At 36.1% G+C, this 21,715-nt stretch overlaps 1 protein-coding gene across 1 annotated transcript in view; it reads left to right on the top strand.

The window, feature by feature from the left end:
* Positions 1–21,715, top strand: part of nrxn3a (neurexin 3a) — a 241,614-nt gene that overhangs the window by 88,958 nt on the left and 130,941 nt on the right. Inside the window, exons 7-8 of the mRNA XM_040137140.1 lie at positions 4,073–4,374; positions 15,768–15,929. Of these exons, the coding sequence (XP_039993074.1) occupies positions 4,073–4,374; positions 15,768–15,929 (464 nt within the window). The remainder of the gene's footprint in view (positions 1–4,072; positions 4,375–15,767; positions 15,930–21,715) is intronic.

Genomic DNA, 21,715 nt, shown 5'->3' with positions numbered 1-21,715 from the left:
TGGTGTTCATCTGACTGTCCCACTGTGAGCAGGGCTTCATCGAATCTATTGCATGAGCGAGAGACTTCACACACTGATTTATCATGGTCAGCCATGCAAGAAAATCCAAACATCATAAGTCAGGATGTCACATAATTATGTATGACTGAATAGCTTATTTATTGCAGATTCATATTCAGATTGCAACCATTACCCTGGTGCCACTGAGACCTGTTGTAAAATTAATGATTCATACAAAACAATCCATATTATTCATTTATCAGTAGTTTTCAGTAATTTATCATGACCATATACTTTACAGTCACTTAATGTTGTCAGAGTTGAAACAGCCTTTCAAGTTTCAAACACATTCTGATTTAACTCCATACTATTATTTAAGGTCATGTAGATTTCAAATAGCAACACTATGGTGAATATTTCAAATAGCACAAGCTCACAAGATCAGAAAACACTGGCCAACTGTAAAGAAGTCTGCCAACAAAATGACAAGAAATCTCACAAATGTCTGAGGAAAGTTCAACTATACATTTCCTAAACTTTCAAAGTCATTAGTTTTACAGTCATTACAAAATCTACAAAATATAGCTGGACCCTATGGGAATGTTCCTGAAACTAGTGAATGAAACTAGAAAATTTAAATAAATAAAAACAACAAAGAGTTAAGTGGAGAACAAACCTCATGTTATAATTTGTAGAACATGTTCTAAAAAAATTGTGAGAAAAAGGCAAAAATTCAGTTCTTTGCCACACAGAGCACACAGCTTTCTTTTACCTTCCAAATATAACGGAAATTTACTGTGGCCATAACTTTTCTATGTGCCACCTCTCCACATGACATTTTTATGGATGACCCCTTGCAGGACACATCCAAGCTCATCCATCAAATGAAGGCTCCAAATGGAATGGCTTACGGATTCCATTAAAACCATTATGGGCTGATAACAATTTCCTCACGTCATCGTCATTTCAGTCATAAAGAAGTTCTGTTCATTCTGAAATCATTACCATTTTATATTTCAGCAAAATGCTTATCACTACTTCTGGGTGAGTGTAAACTTGTATTGAATTTTTCTTTCCGTATATCACTACATATCACATTAAACAGAGGTATTATATTCACATATTGTATGTTTAGATCCTGGTGTTTATAGAGTATAACAATATCATTTGAAACCTGTCAATATTGATTAGTTTTTTTTCTGGTAAAATTAAGCCTTTCTTCATTTTTTTTTTTTTACTTGTATCCGTGTCTGTCATCTGAAGCAGGGCAATGTTCTTTTTCCAGCCCTAGAGGTAAATGTCGTCATGGCTGAACTAGCATGGTTCCTCTTGTACACAGATAAAGCTGTTTATTTCCTCGCAGCGGGCTGTAGATGGAGAGAGAGGCAGGGATGCTCTCTCACATTAGGGGAGCTATGTTGGAGACAAGATGCAGTTTGACTTTGCCAACTCAAAAGGTAGATGATAGGAATCTGGAAAACTTTACTTTGGGAAGAAAAAATGTATTTCCTTTTCTGCAGCCATATCATATATTGATAATCTCCAGTGGATATAAATTCTTTACACTGCCTGAAAATGTCAGTACTATCAAATTTATTACTTCAATTCCATTAGCCTAACAGACTGATATGACCAGACTACTCACTGGATTGAACCATCCAGGGGGCCAGACCTGTTACCTGTTTCTTACCCCCATCTGTGAGCTCAGCACATTCCAATTATTTATATTGTCCAAAATCAAAAATTTGCTTCAAGGGGCTTAAATTACTTTATTACTTTACTATATGACTGACAGTTTTGACAGTCTGTATCACCACATCAGGACCTAAAGAAACACAACTAATGTTAAATAGTAGGGTTGGGTCATATAACCAGTTCCATTTAGGCTGCCATTTTGCTAAATACCACGCTTCCCCAAACTCTGATGCTAACAAATCTCTATGTTTTTAGACAACATTTAAGTAGCTTTTTTAGCCAGTGAAAGAATTGAGTCATAACAAGAAACAGGAGGGCAGGTAAGAGAATGTGAGGTTGACTCAAATCGGATTTTGCATAGATAATCATCAATTCATTTTCATATTTTACTTTGATAGACTCCCTAACAACACACTAGAGTATTCACTGTTTTCTTTCATCACATGTTAGAGTGGTCTATTTTGTGTGGGTCTTCTTTGAGGTAGTGATGCCTGAGGTGTCTCTGTTAAGGAGATGAAAGCAGTGGCCATTTTGTATTTTGTTTCACTCTTTAAGTACGGGGTGTTGGATGGACCACATGAACACTGCACTCAAGCAGATCCTCATAGTGTCTTGGTGGCTGATTGATTGTGCAGTGTTGTGGCTGGGGCCAGAGTCTAGTATATTTGCTTAAACGACTGTGAGTTAATTGAAGATGATCTCACAGATAACGACTCCTGACTGGACCATTTTTCTTTATTATCCCTCAGCTCTTCTGTGCCCTTACTACTCTTTCTTTCAGTGCTTCCCTGTTTTCTCTCCTTTGTTTCCCCTTTCTCTTCTACCAAAGTCACAAATACAGACAGCACACCCTATCCTGTCTTCTCTCTGTGGCTTCCCTCACATCTTTGCCTGTCTCTGTCTGATCGCAAGTATAACCGTTGTGTCACAAGCTGTCTGTTTGACAGGAAAGGCAATTTCACTGGAAAGATTAGGCCTTTGATGTTGTTAGATGATAGCTATCTGCAGTCTCCCTGTACTTCTCCCATTGCCTGCATTCCTCTGTCACATGTTGAATATTTTCTGAATGTTCTTATTTTCCGGACAGGCTGGCTTTGTTTATATTTATAGTTTTTATTTATAGTTTTTTATGTTGTTACGGCATATTGCTCATTATTACTTTTCTTGTTATAACATGTTAAGCAGGTATGTTGTTTTTTCCATATTTCCATATGGTATTACAATGAAAAAAGAGACTGTAGTCTACATTTACTAGAAAAAATGTCAATGACTGGTTTATATGGTTCAAGTTTAAGTTGTATTTGATGCTTGGGATGACACAGTCAAAGTATCATCCTTCTATTACTGTATCCCAGGCCTACTCATCCATACATGTATGCTCTATGTATACCGCTTATCCTGTGAAGGGTGAAAGGGCAGCTGGAGCCTGTCCCAGATTGAAAGGGTGAGGTGGACAGGTCAAAGTCTATCATAAAGTCTAACATAGACAACCATACTCATGTTCATATCTACAGGCAACTCTTACAGGGGTTACTTGCTAATTAAATAAGTTTTTGTCCAGATTAAAGCTATATGTTAAACCATACATGCAGTAAATGGAACAATCCAAGTAGTGTTGGTCTGATCAGAGGTGGAGGGGTGATGGTAGTGGATACGTGGAACTCAGCACCACCTGGACATAATGTTTTTGGTGGCAGCAATACAGTACTGTAACATAGTGCTATGGCTTATTATAATGTATACTTGTTTCAACCAGAGCAGTAGAGCATGTATTGCCTAAAGACTTGACTTGAGACATCAAAGAAAAAAAACTGAATTGTCAGCTTTTGACCTGGTAACATTCAGGAATGATAAAAATGGCTGCACGCTTTAAATATTTAACTGTTAGGCCCAAGGACTTGGTATCAATGATGTAAAAAAAAAAACATAGAAACATGTTTAAATGTAATATCATGTCAATCAAGCATTCAAAGAACTAAAAGACTTTCAACCAACTTGACTTGGACCTGTTCACAAGGACTTGAGACTCGATTTGAGACTTGCTGAGAAAGGATTTGAGTTTTGATCTGCACCTGCTATAAAAAGATTTAAGGAGAGATTTGGTTTCTGCATTTAATTAAAGCCATGATGCTGAGTAAAATATTGAAACTTAAACTGCTATGTTTTTATTGCTCTACTATAAAAATAGTCTAAATGTCTTTGGAAACATTTAGATCTACAGTAGAATTTCAGAGCTAGTTCTATTGATTTGATCTATGCTTGGCTGCACAATATGTCCCTTTCTGAAGAAATTATTGGTTGAATTTTATCTCTAATTTGAATCTAATGTCTAAAAATATGCTGTTCCACCTTTCCTCTTTTTTTCTTCTCACCACAGCAAGGGAAGAGAATGTGGCCACTTTCCGTGGCTCAGAGTACTTCTGCTATGATCTCTCTCAGAACCCCATCCAGAGCAGCAGTGATGAGATTACACTCTCTTTCAAGACATGGCAGCGCAACGGCCTTATCCTTCACACCGGCAAGTCGGCTGACTACGTCAACCTGGCACTGAAGGATGGCGCTGTTTCCCTTGTTATCAACCTCGGCTCCGGAGCCTTTGAGGCCATTGTGGAGCCAGTCAACGGGAAGTTCAATGACAACTCGTGGCATGATGTCAAAGTGACCCGCAACCTTCGACAGGTAAGACACAGAGTCAGGCTGTATTATGTGAAAAAATGAATGTGGTAATTAGTTGAGAAGCTTTCTTAAATCTTATCTTAATGAATGGTATTGATGATAATGTATAGCAGTTGAGTTGTAACACTAGCAGGCAGCATGCCATTAGCCTGGCACAACAGCCTACTAAGCATGATGGCTTGATAATTGTCAGTTAGCAAGCAAGCTACCTCTGTTGCCGACCAGACCATCTTGTCTCACAGATGACTGCAGACTGTGATGAGCAGTTAATACTCAATAACAGAGGGTCTAAAATTGAGTGGTGTGGCACAGCTATATAACTTCGATCAGCTGATCACTTTCTCAACTATATAAAAATGGTTTGCAGTTGGTCAAATATGTCAAAGTTCACCAAAGTTCAACTTGTAGCTCTGTGCCATTTCGAGCCACACACACACACACACACACACACACACACACACACACACACACACACACACACACACACACACACACACACACACACACACATATGTATATCTGTATATATATATATATATATATATATATATATATATATATATATATATATATATATAGTACAGTTTCTCACCAGGCTGTATGTTTAAAGATGTAAATAAACATAGACATAGATAGAAAGAGTTAATTTGTCAGGAATACAGCAGAGGAGCTACTGGTGTATCTTTTTACAGTGTATTCAAAGAAACTCATGTTGTTTTAATAAAACACATTCAGAAGTAACTGCAACTACTATCTGACTTCATGCTGCACATGATGTGGGAAGTTTTCAACTCAACAGGGCACAGTAAAAGGAGTAGTATGCTGAGGAGCAGCTTTGTCATCTGCAGCTCTTCATCAAACAGCTCACTGACTGCCCCCTGGTTCTTCCATTACTCCCTACAATATTTAAAACTGATCAACTGATAAATCATGATCATGGTCAGCGCTAACCTCTGTGACAAAACATTGTGTTTCCTGTGACTGCTTCACAATAAAAGCCACCCTGTGTATTGCCAGGTGAATGCTTTTAATGTAAGCAGTAGGAAATGCCGGGTTTGCATTAGCAATAGCTTAATCTAGCTCTGACACTGCTGTTGGAGAGTGAACAGTGAGGCTAATATCAATGATCTCAAAAACCAGACAGTAACACTAGTTTACATACTGCACTGTTTCCTGTCAATCCCTCACGTTTAGACAGCCAATTTCAATCCTGTGAGGGAATTATGGATTCTCCAACTAAAACTAACAAACTAAAAAGTACTATATACAATAGATAGATAATTAGAGAATGTAAAGTAATCAAATGACTATTGCAGAAAAAGTGTGCATAAAGTGCAAAAACATAGTTTCATTTGAAGAAAACTTTAGGATTACAATTTATAAGAACAAACCTGCCATTAGTTTACATTTTTCTTATTGTCAACAAATCCAATATAAAGTCCACAACCAATAATGTGTTAGTCTGTCTCTCAATACTTTATGACTTCTCTACCCTGAGAGTATATAACTCACAAATGTATTGTTTCACAAATGGTTCAGCAATTTCCTAAAAGAGCTGCATGTTTTAGTTACTGCTCAAACTCAAATAATTTGTTGGGGACTATTTTCACTGGCTTATACAGATATGGTGCTCTACTGAGTACACTGTCAAAAATGGTTACTTAAAAAATCTTCAAAGAAAAAAATCAACAAAGTGACACGTAATATTACTGAATAGTTTAATTTTTCAAGGAAAATTCATTTATGTTTACTAAATATCTGGCTAAAAGTGATTTGGATTTACTAAATATCTGGTTAAAATTAAAAGATTCATCTAATTATCTGCTTAAAGTTGATTTAGACTTACTTAAGTAATTTAACTTTTAATCTGTATCAAAGGGCTTTAAATTATAACATAATGAATATTATATATTATTATATTTTAAATATTATTGAATAAGTATTCAATAATATTGTGTGTAACTTTGTTGTCATGATTTTATTATTTCCAATAACTTAAAATCATGTCTCCTTGTTGGCTGGAATTGACTGATGAGAATTGATGTCAATAACTCATACACATGATAACATTTGATAACTTCTTAATAGATTCCTCCAACAACTTTCAATGACTGAAGTATTTTTATATGATTTATTACTTTTATAATATTATTACTTCAAAAAGTGAATCCAGAAATAGACAGAGAAAGTGGCTGAAGGAAAAATATCAGGGATAGACAAGGTTGTTATGTAGCATGTACACTAGGAGTATACAAATATCAATTTTATTTACAATCATGTAAAAATCATTTAAAATATGATTTTAAATAGTCCAGTTAATGTTGTTTAATGTGATTAGAGTATGTGTATCAAGTGAGCAGTCCAGTGTTCAAATTGGACAAATGAAAAAGTAAATTATTAAACTCAAGTGATAAACAAAATTTTGAACAATCAATCTCACAGCAAAATTTCAGTAACAACCCCCTGTCATCCTGAAAGGGTCCTTTATCTTAAGCCATCTTAATGTGTTGCACATTTTTTGGGAAAGCCTTGAATAATCCAGATCTGGGAGAAGTTTCTGGGAGACTCCAACTGAGTACTTGTCCTCCTTGGGATAGACAAAATCCAGTGAAAGTGTCAACATAATACGGAGGGGCAGGGTACATTACCCTGACTTGCTTGTTGCTTGTTTACTTCTATGTATTTGCCTGGAGTCTATATAGATTGAATTCTGTAATCCTAGATCTGACATCCACCTGAATGTTAGTAACTGAAGCTGTAGATAGTGGTGTGGGTGTACTGGACTGGATTACATTTAAATGTGTTTTCTAATATTCTCATGCTGTTGAAGACAAAACATCAGAAACACCTCACATTATAATGCAGTCCCATTCAAAATTACTACAAACTACAGCCTCTATAATAAACATAAAGTTAAATTAAAACTTCTCTCACAGTGTCAACCAAAACTGAACTCATCTTTGTAAAGGCAGAATTTCTGGCTGATTTGTTTTTGCATTAGATTTTGCAGGTGTACCTTGTAAAGTGGCTGCTGAGTGTACTGTATATAAAACTACTTAAAACAAAGCTATTTTAAACAATGTACAAGAAACTCATCCTACCCTGATAATCTGACTGAATCATCACTGCAGTGATGTACTTCAATTGGCATCCAATATGTAAAAATAAAGTAATAAGAAAAATCAGCATGATTAAAAAAGCCAACAAGGCACATATTACAATAAGTATAATTAGCATATTTCAATTTTATGGCAAACATTAAAAATTATTCCAGCCACTAAATTAAAAAAAAGAGCAAATGAATGAACAGTTACTATCAGCTGCCACTAAATGAACAAACTGGGTAACATTTATTAGGGTACACCTGTGGGACTCTGCCATCCAGCGACACTCGTTGTTTGGGATCCAGGGGAGAGGGTGAGTCAGGTGGTCTGCAGATTGGACTCATACCGGGCAGTTATACAGGGCAGGTATGAGTTCAAACTATGATCTGAGTTTAGTAGAAAAAAATGCCACTCATGATGAACAGTAATATATTAGTTCTTTTAGGCCACCAGCATGGTGGGCTTGTTTGCTGTTTGTGTGGTGCAGAATGAATTAGGTGGAAGTGTAAGATGATTAAAAACAATAACTTTTCAATAAATAAAATCCATCAATTTTCTTTCTCTTTAGCTTTCTTCACAGAATATAATTGCATTCCACTCAGTACATTAGAACTGCTTAAAATATAATTATTGAATTAATACAATGTGATGAATTCAACTTAAAATTGTTTGAAACTACTTGTAGCTATTTTTATCAAGTAAATGTTGCTATCATTTATTTATTTAGTATTAATTCACCCCATCTCAGTTTTTACAGCAGGATTGTGTATATGTGAATGAGTCAAAATAAGCAACTACGCTATTAGCCTGGAATTGTTTCTACTTGAACAATTTACGTAACACATATTACTTAAAAAAATATTGACCGTATAACTTAATCAATCTTCGTATATTGTACTGTCACTAAGGGATCATTGTTTTCACTAGCATCTTTGAGTTCAGCAGAGCAATAAATCAATTTATAGCCTGGACTGCACCTCCTTATCAGCACTGCAGCACTGCATCCTCTAATCAGCTAATTCACTCTGCCTGTTTCATGACAAAGAAAACAACCGCCATGTTCTCTTCAGTGTTTTTCACATGATTGCTCTGTATCTCATTAAAGATGCCTTCTACTCACCAGTGGATATGTTTGAATTATCTGCAGGCAACACACTGCCATTTTCTCAGTTTAACATTTTTTTTTACCATCATTGGACAAATACGGACCAGATTGAGGCTACGCCATTATCTCCCTTTGTTTTTTTTCATATCATGAAATTTAGTAAGTTTAGGCTTAACTAAAAGTAGTTTTAAATATTATTAAGTTAGAAAAATATGAATGTTTGGGAATTTTAATATGACTAGATGGCAAACCACAATTATATCAACATATTTAAGTATTGTCATTAACATTTGCCACTTTCAACATCCAAGATTGATGAAGATCTGTAAGAAGTGAGGTTTCACTGGGCAACACCTACTTAGTACAAGAGACAAAGGTGGGTACATCTTTTTTGTTGTTGTTGTTTGGAGGACTGAAGTTATCAGAAGTTAATGTAGACCATATAAACGCGAATGGCTGTTGTTATTTCAAAATAACTCGACATTAAGTTTTGACTCATTCTTGTTACTAAGTGTGTGGTATACTCTGTATTCTCTGCCTTGCAGAGAATCAGGTGTCCTGTTGCATGGGGATTGAAGTTTTCGGGGATGGTGATTCTAACTTCTTCAAGAGTAGCTCTGTAAGTAATTTTCTTTGATTTTATTTAAAATTTTAACCTATTAATATTCAGTGTTTCTAGTCAGATCACACAAACAAATCACGGTTCACTAGTAAAATGGGAGTACTACTTACAGATGTTAACCTTCAATATTATGTACTTTCTTTCTTGTCTTTCATACTCTGTTAGCAAGTTGATATTGAGAATGCCTTCAAAGACATTCCTGCTCTGCTTTCAGGACCCATCAGAAGCAGGGCTGGATGGCAGTGTTCTTATGGATTAACCAGGGCAATGTGCCTCCTGTCTCCAATTAATGAACTGCACCAGGAGTGCCCAAAGTACATCAAAAACCTATTAACTTTATTTAACAGTTGATGCTGCAGGGTCCATGTAACACTTATCAGTTTGATGTTCAATATGAGATATAAAAACTGGAAAACTTGTTTTTACTATTTCTTTCTATGGAATGTTGTCTTGAAAAATAGAAAATCTGAGTACTTTTATTTCCTGTTAGGCATTGGGATGCCTGAGAGGGTGGGATCTAAGTGCCTGACAGTCATGGCTTCTTACATAGGCATGTAGATTAATTACAACAGCCTTTTTTCCTACTAAATGCACTTTGTGTGCTCATGTAAATACACAGATATATAGCAAATAGTTTGACAGCAATATATGGTTCATTTCACATATTGACTAGAGGCATTAGTGTTTGTTAGCCTGTGTTTTGGCATGGGGTGATATGCTTGCAGTGTTTGCATACCTAATAAACACAATTACAGGTGCAGCTCTTGGCACCAGTATAAAGTAGAAACAATTCCCAATCGAGATTACTGAAATTGGCCTATCACTATAACATTGAATGGCCTCTATCAAAGTGGCCTAAATCACGAGGAATTTGTGGTATAAATGTCTAATAAAATGTTTCGCATAAACGCTCCAGAAGGTGATGTATAGTAGCTGTTTAAATCCAAATCTCTCTTTCCCCCTATATGTCTCCTGTTTTGCTCCTTGCAAATCCAGATGTTTTGGTCATCCTGCTTCCTGGCTGTCCCCTGCAGATCATTTTATCTGAACTCGGGACATCAGCAGTCCTCTCCAACAAAACACTCAGCATTACAGCTGTCTTTATATAATAGACATGTTACAGTAAAGGTTTATCCATTCTCAGGCTCATCTCAGCTATTCATTTTTTTTACTAAAGTAGAAATGGCAATACTAAAAATAACAATATTATAATACTAAATAGCAAAACTCCATTAAGTAAAAGTCCACACAACGAGGAAGAAGCCTATTATATAGTTTGCTCTCAGAGTAACATCATGGCACAGCACCTGCATGTCAGGTGTAAGAGCAGCTTTTTCTTTCAAATGAGGATTTTGATGAGAGCGGCTCTGCAAATTTAGAAGTACCTGAGGCTACTGATGATGAGGAATTAGTTTCATCCCATTTACGAACTGGATTATGAGAATGACCAAGCTATTCAGAGCACTCTGAATGACACAATAGACAAGATCTGTCTGATTACAGGTCCCAACAGAGGTTAGGACCTATGAGGGAATCTCATATAGTTACTTTTAACTGCCTCCACCCTGCTGCTATAAACAAGCAGGTCATTTTACAAGCCAAATGTCCAACTTGGGAAGGCAGAAGATCTCACAAATGAGCATTCTTCTTTGAAAACTTTGGCATTCAACTGCTGTGGACATGACTGGAGAAAAGAAAAGACATGTCACGACTTCCAAAAGCTGATGGATGCTCGAAAAGTCTTTATCAATTCATCTCAAAATTTCCTACAAAAACACTGGAAGTTCTCCACACTCGACCACAAAACACTGGTGCAGTGTGCATTTTGCACAATAACCACATTGCGACTGTGTGTAGTGATTATTGCTGACTAATTTGGGTTTATTATATTTCAGTCTATGAGAAATTACAGTGGCCAATGTATAAGATAAGACAGTATAGTATATACACGTAAAATAAAACAGCGTACACTGAGAAATATTAACGAATTTTGAACATTACATTTATACATGATTGTAAAGATGTCACAAATGACAAAAATATATTTTTTATATATTCGTTAATCTCTTGAAAAAGTTACAAGCAATATGATTTAAATATATGGCTTAATCTGTTTTATATAAGTACCGGTTCGCTAACGACCCAAAGTAGCGAAGGTATAAACATTCATACATTTAAAAGTTAAATAGCTTTAGGCTATACTATTGGGTAGCTTAAACTAATGCATCACATTCTCTAGGATCATCATGCTTTGTAGTGTGACTGTCCTGTCAGAACCACATGTCAATTTATCAACTTAAGAAAAACAGCTGTTACAATGTATTCGAGCAAATCCTGGGGGGGGGGTTAACTAAATAAACTTTTTATTTAGTTTAAAAAGTAGGAGAATTTTTTTGGCTGTCATGATTCATGGATGTAATCCTTGAAAGCAGGTGTGACGATGGGCGAGTTAGGCTGCTATGTTGGCCAATCTGACCAAGCTGAGCCAGGTTCATAGATCCCACCCTCACAAGCTACCCAAGGCATGAACAGAAATAAGAGATTTTAAAAAATCTAACACAATTGTAGAAATTTGAATTCAATTTTCAAATTTTCTATTATTCATTTTATGCAATGAAAATCAAACTGATAAGCATTACACGGACTGAGCTGACACGCAAAATTCAAAATCTAAAAAATGAGCTTCCAGGTGTAGGGCTGGCCTGCCCTGATGAAATGTCTAAAAATTGATGAATGATGAAAAATGGTACACCAAATATTTTACATGTATATGTCAACAATAAACAATTTTCTGCTTTATTGCTGTTATGTCATTTTAAATAAAACTTTAATAAACGTACTACATTGTGTGTTTATTAGTGGACAAGACACATTTTGAGTCCACTATTGTTACTTTCAGTCGATTAGCATTCAAGTCACTCAAACGGATACGTTTCTCCATTATTTTTGATTTAAATTTTTTAAAGCAATCGGTTGTTTTTTAAATTAACTCAATTTAGCTGAGTTAACAGTGAATGTGTAGGTTCATGGTCATTAAAGAACATGTCACATAGTGCAATGGTTTGGCTCACTGATGTTTTCAATAGTTTTTGGAGCTCTATGGCACAGAACAATGAGATGTATCAGGCTTTGGATGAACATACAATACTTATTAGTAGAATACATTCATTGTCGGTTTGGTTCTTTTCATAGGATTTATTGACAATAAGAAAAAAAATAGACTATAACCTGACTATGGATTTCCTGATCATATCTTTTTTTTGGTCCCAATCCTGATCCGAGCCCTTAGTATTGGGTGTCTGCCAATACTGAGTCTGCTACTTTGATTTATCTAACTGATACAGTTGCCCAGTGCACACAAGGTACAACCTGAAAATTAGATAGCATGGAAATTAATTAATCTCCAAAAGAATTTTAGTGTGCCAAAGATGCTCAGGATACATAGTAAAAAGTAAATAAAGCAGCAAGGGATATGCAATGTGATTAAATATGTATCTGACAAAATGATATACATGGATAGGCGTATATACACAGTAATAGCTTTAACCTACAAAATTTAGCGCACTATATTTTTCACAAGCTACTTGTGAAAAAGCTATACTGCAGGTCCTAGTGCAGAACTGTTCAACTGATCATCTTAAATTATTGATCAAATAGGAATAAAAGTTTAACTGGGAGAATACAACTTTTGAAAATGACATGACGTAATCAGCTCATCGCTGGTGTTGTTCGAACTACAGAAACACTCCAATTGCAATGGTGTTCCAGAGTGGAGATTCTTCCTTCTCAAATGATTTTTGGTCAAGTACAGACACACAAACCTGAAAAAGGCTAATTTAATTTTGGCCTGTCATTAAGTTATTTACAGAAATAACATTAGTTAGTGACTGCTGAAATGACCTGCCACCGGTGAAGTTTGTCATTTTAACTGATGAAAGTGACAATCAGTGCTGGCTAATAATAATAAGAAGTTGGTACATGAATAGTACTAGTACGAAACGGAGAGAAGAGATAAAATATTTTACAACGGATTTGTTCATGAGTTTAGCAAATCCATGCATTTTGCCAAACAAGGTGTCAGAACTCAGTCTCTCGCCAAAATAGTGAGTGAAAATGCTGCACTGTGCAGCCTAGCTGTCGTAAAGAATTACAGCTTTGCAACATTATCAGGGTGTAGCAGAGAAAACTCAGATTAAAGGAAGGATATGCATCTTATTGGGTTGATTTTACTCAATATGAATCCCTTAAATATGCCTTCTTTGGTTTGGGACTTCTCTACAAAAGACTTATCTTATGCTTTTGAAAAACACACTACAAATATAAGAACCTCTGTAGGTGACTGTCAAGACACATCTTTACCTTTGGATGCTTTTGGGAATAAAGGCCAAGTCTGCCCTAGTTTCTTATCCAGCCCTTTTAGTTTTGCCTCCATTTCTACCTGTTAACCTCTACTATTGTCTGTCCTGGTACAACTCCTCTTAAAAGTAGTGAATTGAGGACTGAAATGAACCATTTTTTACTAACACGTGTAATAACTCCCTCACTTTTCACCACTTAGTTTTCATTTGATTTAATTTAACGTATTAACAAATCCACTGTTCACTTACCTACTCCACCTTTCTTCAAAGCAAACAGGCAGTGGATACGCTGTGGTAAACAAACTCCATTGTATGGTAGATATCATTCTTATTGTCATTTTTGGTTTGCTGTGTACTTCCTCCCTTGCTTTTTTTTTAGATTTCTGTACATCTAAATACCATTCCCAAATGGGTTTTGTATTTCCCAGCTTTCATGTTTACTTTACTTTCCTTGTCCCTCTATCCTTTACCTGTTTCAACCACTCACATTGGTTTTGTGATTTCCTTTTTAATCATTTCCTCTTTTTGTTCACCCATCACTTTTGCTTCTAGGTGTTTTCTCTCTAGGGTTTTACCAGATCTGCTTCATTGTCTGCAAATGTTTTTGCCGATAATATTGTGACAGACAATATTCACTACAACCAAAAAAGAGAAAGACAAAAGCCACAGTAAAATAATCCTATACACTACACCGTGCATGGCCTAATTTGCACTGAATCCTCCTTACACTAGACTCTCATCTTCAATCATGCTCCTGAAAAAGTGAAAATACAACTCAGCACTCACAGTAGGAGAAAATTGGATAAATACCAAATCTACTAACACTACAAGCATTTTGACTGTACAATTATTATAGACAGATTTGACACATTAGGAAAAATATGAAAGAGGAAGTTCACAAAGCATTACAGCAGGAATAGGCATTTATCTTTGGAAACAAATCTCCGCAAATGTGTTAGATGGTTTGAGACTAATGAAAACTGCATGTGTTTCTTGTAAAACAGTGGATAATGATAAAGGATGATGGTCTGGTTTTGCTGTATATGTGTCATACTGAAAGATGAGTAGGGCTTGGGTATGTGGTTTGAATACACCTCTTAGTTAAACTAAGCGGAAGGTGAATCATAAGGATTGTCCCCCTTTAGCTCTTTGGCAGAGGCTGCCCTCCCATTTGTTTGTCTTTACCTTGGCCTCCAGTGGCACACAGTGGTATTTCATCCACCATTTGAGAAAAGGAAACAGGATTGTAACTGGAATCTCATGAATATCATGACATTTTGAACAGAGAAGTTTAAGGATAACTTTGGTCCCTTACAACTTGGGTCAGAGTACAAATACTCATTACAAGCATTCAAAGAATTGAGAATTATTATCAACAAAATGTACTTAAAGTGTTAAAAGTTAAGACTTATTATACAGAATGGCCCCTTTGAGCATATTGTATTATTATATACTGTATATACAGTATCAGTATACAGTATTACTGTTGTATAAACCAGTAAGCAACATTTCAATGTTGAGTCTAGTTGAGACTGAGCAAACCTAACTTAAGTATAGTACTTGAATGAATGTTTCTTTCCACCTCTACTTGTAAGGCTCTCAGTTCAAACAAAAATGTTGTCACAGATCAAAGGTATTGTTCCCTGACTGATGTCCTGCAGCAGGTCTGCCATTCTGTGTGTCCTGCATGTTTGCATTCAATTTTATGTGGTGTGACACTAACTCCTCCCTCCTCTTTGTTCGTTTGTGAGTGTTTTTTGTCTTCACCTGTATGTTACTTCTGTTACAGATTCTTTATTAGTTTCTTTCCTTTCCTCACTTAAACAGACACAAAAGAAGATCAATTGAAACAGTGAACACCACATGGTTTGTGGAATGAGATGAAAATTAATGCATGTTTGTCAGTGTTTGGAGCTAAGTTCACACAGTAAACATTTTGTTTTGACATTTTACTAACCCTTCAAACCTATCATATAGTTTCAACATCTACTAACACACCAAAAAATAAAGAAAATTATGGGCTGGAAAATATTCCTTATATCTGTCCAGTTTGAGCCATAACACAGGTAAAGACATCGCCAGGTCTGAGATTTATAATTCACATAGACCTAAGTGAGTTTTAAAACAACACTTTTGGCAACCCTCTACCCTTAAAATCTGAGAAAAATTTGTTTTTTCTACTCTCACTGTTCACTCCTCATTGTCAGGTGACAATATCAGTGGATGGGATTCTGACCACCACGGGTTACACCCAGGAAGACTACACAATGTTGGGCTCTGATGACTTCTTCTATGTGGGTGGAAGCCCCAGCACCGCTGACCTGCCTGGATCTCCAGTCAGCAACAATTTCATGGGCTGTCTCAAGGAGGTAAAGTACCTGATTTTTTTACTGATTGTTCGAGTGAAACGTGGTGAAGGGGTGGTGATTGCTTGCTAAACAGTTCATGTTTAAATTGATTTGGGAATGTTTAGATGTATTTATATTAAATGTATTTAATATAAATGTATCGGTTTTTTTTAGCAAATATTAGGTATTATTTTTTCCAGATGGACTTATAACTGTTTTTCATTTGCCTTTAGAGATTTTTTTCTAATATATAAACTGAGGGACATGAAGGTTTAAAATGAAGAATTAGGAAATGTACAGAAAGAGAAATGTGTTGAGAGGATACACTTAACAGTGGGTTTACATAAAGTTGCAGTGATATAGTTTTGGCAACTGAACGTCAAAAGAAGCTGTCAGACAGTCCAGTGATTCCCTGTCTGCTGGACAGAGAGAAACATTATCTTCCCACTGGAGTTGTGTTTCTGTCCACTAAATAAAAGGGGTCATAGTCAGTCTAATCAGTGTCTTTCTCTGAGTAAAATATCTTTTATTTAGATGTTCCACTTTTTTCACTGGTCTATAACTTTGCCTGTCAATTTCTTGGTGCTTAGCAAGTAGTGTACAGTGGGTATATCAGAGGTTGCTTGCTACAGTGTCTAAGAATGCAGTCTAGTCTCACTAAATGCTGTATGAATAAAACGCCAATTTCCTTAAGTCATTTGGTGTGTTATCTCTACAAATTTTCTCGTGTTTCCGTGTGTCATTTCACGCCATTTAATTTCTCTACTGACTAACTTATAATCCTAACCCTAATTCTACCCATACTTCTACCCCACAGCGCTAAATGATATGCAAAAAGCTTAAAATGCGTAGAAATGACACACGACATGTCCCCGAAAGTGGCATGCTATTTAAACGCAATCCCATGGGATCACATTAGAAAATGGGATTGATGAGAGCAGTGGCATTCAACCATATAATAAATCTACATGCCATAATAGCAAAACAGTGAGATAAAAGTGGCTAAAAAGTTTTTGTAGAGCTGATGAGCTGGCTAAAAACTCTTTGTGCATGTCAGTAAGTACCAAGATACAGGTCCAGTGCAATTATTCCCTTGCTTGTGTTCTACTTCCCATGTTTCAGCAGTTCCCCATTAAAAAGTGATTGAAACAAAGTGACCACACATAAACAACCCCCATGTAATATTACAGAACAAAATGCTTCCTTTTCATCCTGTTTTTACCTGTTCATCGTTATTTATGACTTAAATTGGACTCCTGGCTTATGCCCAACCATGTATTTCTTCATGAGCTCTTTGTGACACCAGGTCAGATAAATAAATATATAAAGTTCATTGAAGTGCAACACGACCCACGATATATGTAACTATCCAAGAAATAGAATTTATATTCTCTGAATTATGAGTTCAAAGTGAAGTGCTTGGCTCTCAAGTTTTCCATTGACACCAGTGTTGACTCCCAGATCTCATCAGCAAAACAGAAATCTAGAACCTTTTAAGATTGCAATTATTCTTACAGTTTGAACAATGTGGAGGTATACCGATGCATTTGGTTTATTGTTTTGTCACTCACAGACTAAAATCCTGGTTGATCTGAGTTATTGGCAATTATTCAAATACTATTTCTTAACTGACAGTGTGAATGACATTGCAACTGCTTTCAGCACTTACATGCCAAATGACAATTCAACAGGATTCAGTGCTTACACTTTAACTGACATTTCATCTTCTATCAACACTTATTGTACATGTCCACAGTTAAAGGTTAACCCATATTTCAAAATCTTTCATCTCTTGGCTTTCTAATTATGATTCACTTCTTGTCAGCTCTGACACTCCAGCTGAAATTCAACTGTAATCAGGGCTTAGATCACAACTGACATTTATACTGCTTACAGTGCTTATACCTTATCTGTTTTCAGTGCTTACATCGTGTCTCATCATTAAAACTTCAAATGACACTTCAACTGTTTTCAGGGGTTACACTTCAACAGATATCAACTGCTACAAGCACTTTCACTTCAACTGTCAAACTGTTTTCATTGCTTACACCTCAAATGACAATTCAACTCTTCTCAGTGACTGACATGAAACCCTTGCATTGCTTCAGCTGCAAATTGTATTCCATCACCTTTAAGTGCATCAATTGTTCAACTGTTCCCATTCAACATTTGACACTTAAAGAAGAAATATAACACAATCAAACTTTCTTCAAAAATAAACCAATTTTCAGGGTATAAGAGTCGCCCCATTGAGTTACCCCCCCCACCCCACACACATAAACACACGCACGCACACACAAACACGCACACACACACACACACACACACACACACACACACACACACACACACACACACACACACACACACACACACACACACACACACACACACACACACACACACAAAAATATATTGTTCCCTCAAGCTGAGGATGTCATATCTTAGCACTTGTCTCGAGCCAGTTGTTGTAGCATGGCATCAGGGACCTGGCTTTGTATGTAATTGTTTGATGGTGACACACACACATGCGCACATACATACAGTACAGAGTACAGAGCATCATATGGGCCACAGGGAGAGGGAGGAAGTGATGCAGTAGCCATTTAATCCTCCTCTAACCTATTTCCTGCTCTGTGCCATGCTGGAAAGGTTTGCGATTCCATCTACCATAGAAGCACAATCATCAAATAATGTAGTGTGTTAGTGATTTATCTTAAAGAATGTTGATAAATGTGTTTATATTTTTCTTTACTAGCCTCTCATTATGTACTACATATGTACAATAGTGAAAGTGTATAAATTGTTTGTATCTTAGAGAAAGAGGATTTATGAGTTCATACTTGAATTTGTCTTGATTGAGAATTTGTTTTTACTCAAATTACACAAATTACTTATATGATTAATCAATTATTACAACTACATAAACTGTTTTTTTCATCAGCAATGATTATGCATTGTCTGACTAAGGACATTTTTCAATCAGCAGTTTATTGCTTTAAAGAGTATTTCACTGATTTAGCATTGCGTACCTATAACATTATCCAAGTCATGATAGATTTAGTAGAACAAAAAATTAAATAAAATAAATAAGAAAAAAAATGGTTTGAAGTTCCTGTTTGTACCCTCACCATGGGCGCACACACAACATTTAATGAGTAACTGTTAACAATGAACAACATTCTGATTATGAGGCAAAATTTAAAGTTACAAAGAGTTGTTTATTATTTCTAAGCAGAATTTGGAAATGTATAATGGATGGACATAGATACCATAGACTGAGAAGAAGGGGTGCAAGTTTTGGCAAGTCAAGGTCAATTGTGTCAGTATCAGTTGACAGGTTAAAGTAGTGGAAAAAAATCTGTTCAGAGTCATTAACTGTTCATTCAAATCATTCTGTCACAAGCTGGTTAGTCTAAAGTTATTGTTCTGGTTAAAAACAATTTTGTCTAAAGCCATTGTATCAAAGCTTCAAAATATGAAAACTGCCTCTCGTTTTCCACAGCATCAAATAGTACACACATACACAGGCATTTATCTATGCACAGTGGTCACAAACACACAAAGATCATAGGATCACAGGCTAACCAATCCACACATCCACAGCACCCACCAGCTCTCTCTCTCTGCCTGCTGTCCAGCACCCTCTCGTCCTCCACTCCTTGCCATTAGGGCTAATTTGCCTGCTGGCAATGCTCTTGTCCTCGCCATCCACAGAGCGGCATTATGGATAAATGTTTTGTTACCATGGCACCAGGTACTGGTCGCCCTTGGTAGTCCCTTCGGCTGGCTGGCCCATGATTGCCTTTCATAAGCCAGCAATTACAGAGAAAAGCCTACATCTCATAACCTACAAAATACATAATGGCCTACAATAACACATAATTGCTATAATTGTCATTGTCATTACACCTACATCAACCACTCACATGGAGGGCACACGCTGTGCCTGTATACTGTAGCCAACAAAGAAATACAAAGGACGAGTAGACTGAACACAAAGGATGAGCTAACACAGTGACTGTTGTGCTCAGTTTCCTCCAGTAGTAATGTATCTTGTTACAGTAATTAAATATTTTCATAGCATTTATATTATACCGCTCATAAGTATTTATCTGCCGGATTTATCTTCCACTACATTTAAAAAAAGTTTTCCAAACATTACTTGCTGCAAAATGAGCTAAAAAAAATTAGGCCAATTTATTTTTGTGGACAATAACTGTTGATCTTCATTTTAGCGAGGGGAAGTCTCAGATATTTTAGTCATTGCTACCCTTGTGGTACCAATCATACAGTGGTGGAATTTAATCAAGTAAACGTACTCAAGTACTGTGCTGAAATAAAATTTTGAGGTACTTGTACTATACTCGATTGGCTTCTACTATACTACTCCAATACCTTTCAGAGGGAAATACCGGTTTCTTAAACAACTATATTTATTTTAAAGCTGTATGGTTATATGTTTTACAATGTACAATTTAAAAATTTCTGTTTACTTTTTAATACAAAACATACACCTATCAGTGTGTGAATTTAGGGTCACTCATAATGAGTAGGTTTACTTCTGGTACTTTACGTACATATAACTGGTAATACGTTTGTAGTTTTACTTAAAGCTGAATTAACTGAATTGTCCTTTTTCCACTTGGTGGAAACACAACAAGCTGAGCACAACCCATTATCTTTTTATAAAGTTTTTGGTGAAAGAGTAAATAAATCCAGCAGTTAGCAGATCCATGAGACATAAAGCAACATTGTCATTCCATTCCCAAGTCCAATATTCACTCTCGTTTAGGTTTGGTTTGGTCTTCACCAACTTCTTAGAAAAATATCTGGCTCTTTAGCTGCTTAAGGCTCCACTGTGTTCAAAAGCTAGTCCCTAACTTTGTCTGTCTACTGTTTGGTGTTGAGCAAGTATTGTACTTTTTTAACTGATGTCTATATTTTTGCTATATGTAATGTTCTGATTCTATGGGGAGCCATGTCAGTAACAAATTTCCATTGCCTTGCAATGGGCAGTTTTTTTTAATTCTGATTCATCAGAATGTTTTCAGTGACAACAACAGGCAGCTGGTCCCGGAAATTTGGTTGATGTTGTGAGGTTGCAGGCCAGAAAAACAAAGCAATTATCTAAAAGAGAGAAAGTGTTCCTAGAAATGAGGAGAACTCCAGAATTGGCAATAATTCTCTTTGGGTTTATTTTCACAAGCGACACCATTCACATTACTCCTAGTCATTATACTGATTAGTTCTTTAAGTAAAGTTTTTAAGTAAAGCTTTACACACGTAAAACTTAACTTAAAAACACTCTGGTCTTGCTTCTTTTACTTAACTTAAAGATCTCAATATTTCTTTTGCAACTGTGCAGATAGTTGCAGACATTTTGATTTGTTAAGGTCTTAAGATTCATGCAACTGAGCTGTTTGTCATCATGCCAAACATACATATATGCAGCTTTCATCAGACCAATAACTATAAAGTTACCACTTACACAAACACACGCACACACACACACACACACACACACTTCACTGAAATGCCTTTATATCTCACTGAATTAACGTTTGTCTTTTTCTAATTAATCAAATCATACAACCACCAGCCTAAGCCAGAGGATCCATTCACGTATAGTATAACACTGACTATGGAGGATCCCAGCTCAGATTGTGTGTTCTGCAAAGGAAATAATGCCACCGTGTGGGCAAGACAATACACTGCAAAAGCTCTGGTCTTGCAAAAGACTCCATGGAGTGGCTCATGGCAAGACCATCTTCCCAATATTACTACAACACTAACAGTGAAAGTTA

Source organism: Xiphias gladius, chromosome 10 (assembly GCF_016859285.1).
Source record: "Xiphias gladius isolate SHS-SW01 ecotype Sanya breed wild chromosome 10, ASM1685928v1, whole genome shotgun sequence".
Classification (NCBI taxonomy): Eukaryota; Metazoa; Chordata; class Actinopteri; order Istiophoriformes; family Xiphiidae; genus Xiphias; species Xiphias gladius.
The sequence above is the reverse complement of the archived record's forward strand: the minus strand, read 5'-3'. Positions and strand labels throughout refer to the sequence as shown.